Here is a 6,443-nt window from a genome sequence, read left to right on the forward strand (position 1 = left end):
TTTTTTATTGAACTGAAATTACAATTTTACAAAATAAAATAATTATTTTATGAAACTATGTGATTTCAACAAAAAGGAACTGAAAACATCTATTTTATAAAACTAGTTATTACATTATAATATTTGTTTAAAAGATGCTATTCTATAACAAGAACACCATTTTGGATTTTTTTTCCCCTTTTTGTCATTTTACATTTAAAACATAATGTTACTGTTAATGTTTATCGTTAATCCCATATCCTTCTTTGTCTTCGTTCAGTCCACACCATTGTTTCTCTCTCCACACGAATTTTGATTTGAATTCAAAATGGAAATCACACAGAACTCTCTTTTCCCCTCTTTCCTCTAGGGTTCTTCATAATCGCTTACCAAATCTTCCATTAAATTATCAAGCTTCTTCTCATCATTGCACTCATAACCTCCAGGTGCCGCTTTCTCTCTTCTGATTCGAACCTCAACATGATCCGATTGCACTCCAAAAGTCAATCCACTTCGACTCTTACAGACTTTAAGGTACGAGCTTAACTGATTCTTGTTAGGGTTTTCAAATATGAATTGGCTTAATAGATTCTAGAAACGAATGCGGTTTGGGATGTTTCGAGGTTGAAGCTTTGATTGATTGGGAATAAAAGAGGTTTAACAAGTTTCGGGATTAGGGTTTTTGTGGGGGATATGATTAAGCAAATACTAAATAAGCTTCCGAGGAAGCCATCTTCCAAATCCTCACACAATAATGAAGGAAACAACGAAACGGATTTGGTTGCCATGAGTTCGAGTAAAAGCAATTCATCATCTTTGTCTAAATCGAATAATGAAACTCGTAATTCAACTGTTAAGTTAAATCATGGTAAGAAATCAGGTACAGTTGCAGCCATTCAAGTGGTGCAGGTATCGGATCATGGTTCTTATGAAGCGTTACCTAGTTTTCGAGTAGTATCAAGTTCAGAGAAACACAATTTATTCATCAAAAAGTTGAATATGTGTTGTGTAGTGTTCGATTTCAGCGATCCGTTGAAGAATTCAAAAGAAAAGGATGTGAAGAAACAGACTCTACTCGAGCTTGTTGATTATGTCTCATCAGTTTCCTCAAAATTCAACGAAGTTACAGTGCAGGAAATCACGAAAATGGTGTCTGCAAATCTGTTTCGATCTCTCCCTGATACTACTACTCATGAAAGCAAACTGCTAGATGTTTACGATCAAGAAGACGATGAATTCAGAATGGATCCATCATGGCCGCATCTTCAAGTTGTGTATGAATTCCTTCTTAGATTTGTGGCTTCTCCCGAAACAGATCCTAAGCTTACAAAACAATATATAGATCATTCCTTTGTTTTAAGATTGCTTGATCTCTTCGATTCTGAAGATCAAAGAGAACGGGAGTATTTGAAGACAATCATCCACCGGATTTACGGAAAGTTCATGGCACATCGTCCGTTCATCAGGAACGCAATCAACAACATCTTCTACCTTTTCATTTTTGAATCAGAAAAACACAACGGAATAGCCGAATTGCTCGAGATTTTGGGGAGTATAATCAACGGATTTGCTCTGCCATTGAAGGAAGAGCATAAGCTTTTTCTCGCTCATGTCTTAATCCCCCTCCACAAGCCCCGATGTTTATCCACGTATCATCAGCAACTCTCGTATTGTGTTGGTCAGTTCATCGAGAAAGATTTCAAGCTTGCAGACACGGTGATTCGAGGATTACTCAAGTATTGGCCAGTGACCAATAGTTCAAAAGAAGTCATTTATCTTAGCGAATTGGAGGAGATTCTAGAAGCCACCAAGTCGGCAGAGTTTGAACGGTGCATGGTTCCTTTATTCCGGCAGATCGGCCACTGCCTTAATAGCTCTCATTTCCAGGTAACGCACATCCCGATGTCTTCTCTATTTCCGGTAAATCGCAAAATTTATATGACGAATTTTCCGGTGGTGTGACAGGTGGCAGAGCGTGCGTTGTTCATGTGGAACAACGAGCATATAAGGAATCTAATAAGTCAAAATCGGAAAGTGATTTTGCCGATTATCTTTCCGGCATTAGAGAAAAACACACGGTGTCACTGGAATCAAGCCGTTCAAAGTCTGACTGTAAATGTCAGGAAACTATTTTCCGACGCCGATCAGACACTGTTCGAGGAGTGCCAGGTCAGGTATCGGGAAGATGAAACGAAGGAGAAAGAGAGCGTCGCAAAGCGACAGTCAAACTGGAGCCGCCTGGATGCCATAGCCGCCGCTAAAGGTTTGACCGGCGATCATTTAGTCGTCTCAAGGTTTACCTCTTCTCTCACCATCACCGCCACCACTGCAACCACCGTGAAATGATGAGGTGGTGGCAGTTGAATTGTCTATCACTTATCGATCGAAATCATTGGTCTAAGGTTGACCAGATATGCACAAGAATCGAAGAAGGTTTAATCAAGATTTGCCTTTTTGTAATTTATTTCTACGTTTGTGATATAAAATTAGTGTGTAGAAATGATTTTTGATGTCAATTTAATCTATTTTAATTTCATATGAGTTTTTAAGTTCTTTTTTTGTTTCACTCATGGTCCCTGGCATTATCAAGCTTTAAGAGTTTGATAAAACAAAATAATTTAGTATCGAATGATTTGAACCTCTTAATGGTTAAGAGAAGATAGGTTTTCTTAACCATTTAGAGGTTTCTTAGATGTGGTCAATGTTGATTGATTCAAAGGTCGTATCTAAATGGTTCTATTTAGAGGTCATCAAACATGCAACAACTACTTAGAATGCTTCTTATTAACTCTCATCATATGTATCTAAATGGTTCTATTTAGAGGTCATCAAACATGCAACAACTACTTAGAATGCTTCTTATTAACTCTCATAATATGCAATGCACATGACGATAAATTGGTCAATTTGGACATTAGGATGATGCAACAGAAATCAGGAGGTTAATTGAGAAATGTAATAAAAAAACAACTTTGTACAATCCGAAGGGCTCAATTTCTAGCAATGTTGTAACACTTGTTACACATTACTTGGTTGACCGAGAGTAGTCAATATTCAGACTACCCAAACACAAGCTCAGTTCGGCTCGTTTACAGTGATATTTCCACTAGCTCAAAATAGTATTTTAAACATCATTAATCAATACATCACTTAATGAGGGTAAAAAAGAGAGGAAACATGGCCTTACAGTTGTACTTGGTACTAGTGCAAGAACAACATTGACGACTCTCGATAATCTTGCAACTCCCTCTTGAATCAGTTCGACTTGCAAAAACATCTCGGCTTTCAGAATCAGCTTGCCTTGTTGAATAAACACGGCTTGAAGAATCAGGTTGCCTTGCAAAATCAGATTGACTGCGGAAGTGTGGATTGCGGAGTGGTGGTTGTCGATGCTACCAAATAAAAAACCTATAAACTACACAACACAAAAACGAATTTGTAGGAGTAGTAACAGGGATCGAATTCACATGGATTGACTCAAATCAATTTTATGCATTTTTATACAAAACAAAATATAAAATGATAAAGATATTTTTTTTCTCATAACGCTAAATGTGATAAAACTAATTTATAATAAATGACAAAAATACAAAGTATAAAATCTATAAAAAAAAAGGTTCAATATTAATCAAAGTTCAATAGCAAGTTCAATTAGTTGACTAATCATCACAATTTTGTGGTGCAATGAGTTTGATAAATTCCAATTTGGCTATAGCAACACAAAAGCTTAAGTCACTTAGATTTTTTTATAAAATAACATGGTTGTTAGGGAAGCTCTTAACACCTTATTAATCAAAGTCACGAGTCAAATAAGCATTTAGTTCATGAAAGTTGACCCACATTATTATTTAAGAATCACCAAATCTAAAAGAAGTCAAAGCCTTATACTTCTACTTTGGAGAGCACAACTTCATGATTTAAAAATGAGATGAAAATATACATCAAAACCATTTGTTACTAACTGTTTTGATAATCTATTGCGTAATTACGTAAATAACTAACTAATTCCATTCAGGTATTTAATCTCATAAAATAAAAACACAAGAATAATTTGGAAATTCAAATAGAAGTTGCATACATGGAAAACCAATCAAAACTCATATAAAATTACTCTTAATCAAGTAATTATTCAATTGACTCATCCAATATTGAAAATACAAATTAACTACTCATAATAATAATAATAAAAAGATAAACATGTTATACAAAATACCGATTGCAAAACGAAGATGATAAAAACTTCTTCAAATTGTAATTTCTTGTTGCTCCAAAAACTTCATTTATAATTAAAGTGTTAATACAAAAATTAGCTTAATCTAAAAGGAAATGAATCATTAAAAAACAATATGGTAAAATCATGATAGTAATGTTCCAAACATAAAGAACAGAAAAAAAAAAGAAAGGAAAGATACAAAGAAGAAATAGATCCTCTCTTTCTTGAGTTGTTACCCTCCTTTCTATGTGTCTGTGTGTTTTGTGTGATGCCTGTGTGTCTATGTGTGTTTTGTGTGATGATGTAATTTTTTCTTATGAAATGCGTGCATTTTTTCCTTGTCATACTCCAACACACAAGACAAACGGGCTTCACTTGCAAATCGGGTCAAAAGTTATGCTAATGGGCTGGTGGAATGATGTTCTTCAGGCAAAAGCCCATATCAAACGTCGTCCAAATGCATTTCATTTTTTGGTCAGATTCAAAATCAATGAGTTGAGAAGACACTTGTAAAATTTCAACTCAACCCAACAATGTTTTCCCCTATGAGCAGTTGAAGAAGATTACGCAATGCTGCCAAAAATCCGAAAATTCATTTCTATCGCTTCATTTTTCTGCTCGATTACAGATCTTACTACAGGATTGCAATCATGGTTGGAAGGCTTTCGATGTGGTTTTAATGGTGCTCAAAGCTATTATCTTGCTCATATAAATCTACATAAAATTCGTTTAAACAAGTAAAAATATTCAAAACAATAAATCTAACACTTTAATGCAAAAATAATATTAAAGATGCTAAAACTAAAATCAAATTCATGCTAAAATTAAAATAAGAATTCAAGTTATCACAGAGCTAGTTATGAGCTCGAAAACCTTATAGGTAGCACTTAGGCTTGGCTAACTTGAAGCTGATGCAATACTTTCTGAGGTAGGAATTTTTTCGAGATGTACGTGATCAAAACCATAGAAATCTAGATCTTAAACATTATCTTACATTAGATCTCAAACAATCTGAGCAGAAAAAACCCTAATTTTCTTTTTAACTGATTACTTATTTAATTTTTTTAACTATCTAATTTTTTTAACTGATTACTTATTTTGTCACACCATGGGTGGGGGGTAATAACTGAAAATAGAACAAATGATGAATAACCAAAGGATTATTTTTGTTATTTATTGCATACATGTTTCCCCTTTAAGAGTTTAACATTAGAGATCATTAAGCTTGATGGTTTTATGATGATGAATACAATTTACTAATTGTATCAACATGAGGACAACATATTCGGCATAGGCACGTAGCCATGTAGATTCAAGGTGGGTTTTAGGAGCCACCTATTTTTCTTAATAATAGTATAAGGTATATATGAAAAAACTAGGACCTATGTAATAATTTTTGGGAAATCTCCAAAAAAAATCATAATATTTTGGGTCAGTTTATGCAAAAGTCCCAAATTTTATTTTGTTAACAAAAAATTCTCGACTACCGGATAAAAAATTCAAATCAACCATTTTTTACCGGCAAACTATTTTTTACCCGGTTAACTTCAGAAAAGTCTCATTATTTGACACAGTTTATAAAAGGTCCTATTTTTTTTCAACTCTTTTACCTTTCACTAAAAAGTTGAAAACTTCTTGGTTAAAATTATGAATATGAATAAACATCATTAAAATCTATAAAACTAAGGATTAAAGACATCGATAACCAACTTTGGTTGTGGTGACTTGGTAAGGCATGTGGAAGATATGGTGGATAACCTATTGACCCATGTTCAAATCCTGGCACCACTCAGCCCTTGTGGCCATGGAAGTTCGCCTGCAGTGACTCCAGGGCATGAGGCAAAGCCTCATGTTTGCAGCGGGGGATTAGTCGGTCGTGAAAGCTGGTCCGGAAACCCTCGTTAGGGAAGTTCCCTTTCCAAAAAAAGACATCGATAACCAATTATTTGCCACAAAACAATGACCATAGCATCATTCGAACTCATCATCGTTTATATAATCCATTTTCCATACAAATTTATGTTACAAGTATTATGAGATATTCTAATTATGTGTTGAACACCTTAGTACAATCAACCTAAAAGTAGGTTAAAGGAAAATCAACTGTTATGTTCATATAAGAAACCATTGACTAATGACAAACTAATCAAAACAATGGTAGGTTAGGTGAGACTGTACAGATTATATAGAAGAATATGAGTTTTATCCTTAAATCTTAAGCATATATATGAACAATTCCTCCATGGATCAA

At 34.3% G+C, this 6,443-nt stretch overlaps 1 protein-coding gene and 1 long non-coding RNA gene across 2 annotated transcripts; one reads left to right on the forward strand and one right to left on the reverse strand.

Annotated features, from left to right (window-relative positions):
- Positions 1-221: 221 nt before the first annotated feature.
- On the forward strand, positions 222-2,515 carry LOC145124071 (Protein phosphatase 2A regulatory B subunit family protein). The gene is made up of 2 exons (XM_079059294.1): positions 222-1,866; positions 1,945-2,515. The coding sequence occupies exons 1-2, from the start codon at positions 673-675 to the stop codon at positions 2,323-2,325; spliced, it is 1,575 nt and encodes a 524-aa protein (XP_078915420.1). The 5' UTR covers positions 222-672; the 3' UTR covers positions 2,326-2,515.
- Positions 2,516-2,899: 384 nt separating this feature from the next.
- Positions 2,900-4,490, reverse strand: LOC145125555 (uncharacterized). The gene is made up of 2 exons (XR_013716043.1): positions 4,193-4,490; positions 2,900-3,394 (listed from the first exon to the last, which is right to left on the reverse strand). It is a non-coding gene; the product is annotated as an uncharacterized LOC145125555 (long non-coding RNA).
- Positions 4,491-6,443: the final 1,953 nt, after the last annotated feature.

Source organism: Lactuca virosa, chromosome 7 (assembly GCF_052849685.1).
Source record: "Lactuca virosa cultivar CGN04683 chromosome 7, Lactuca_virosa_CGN04683_v6, whole genome shotgun sequence".
NCBI classification, from domain to species: domain Eukaryota; kingdom Viridiplantae; phylum Streptophyta; class Magnoliopsida; order Asterales; family Asteraceae; genus Lactuca; species Lactuca virosa.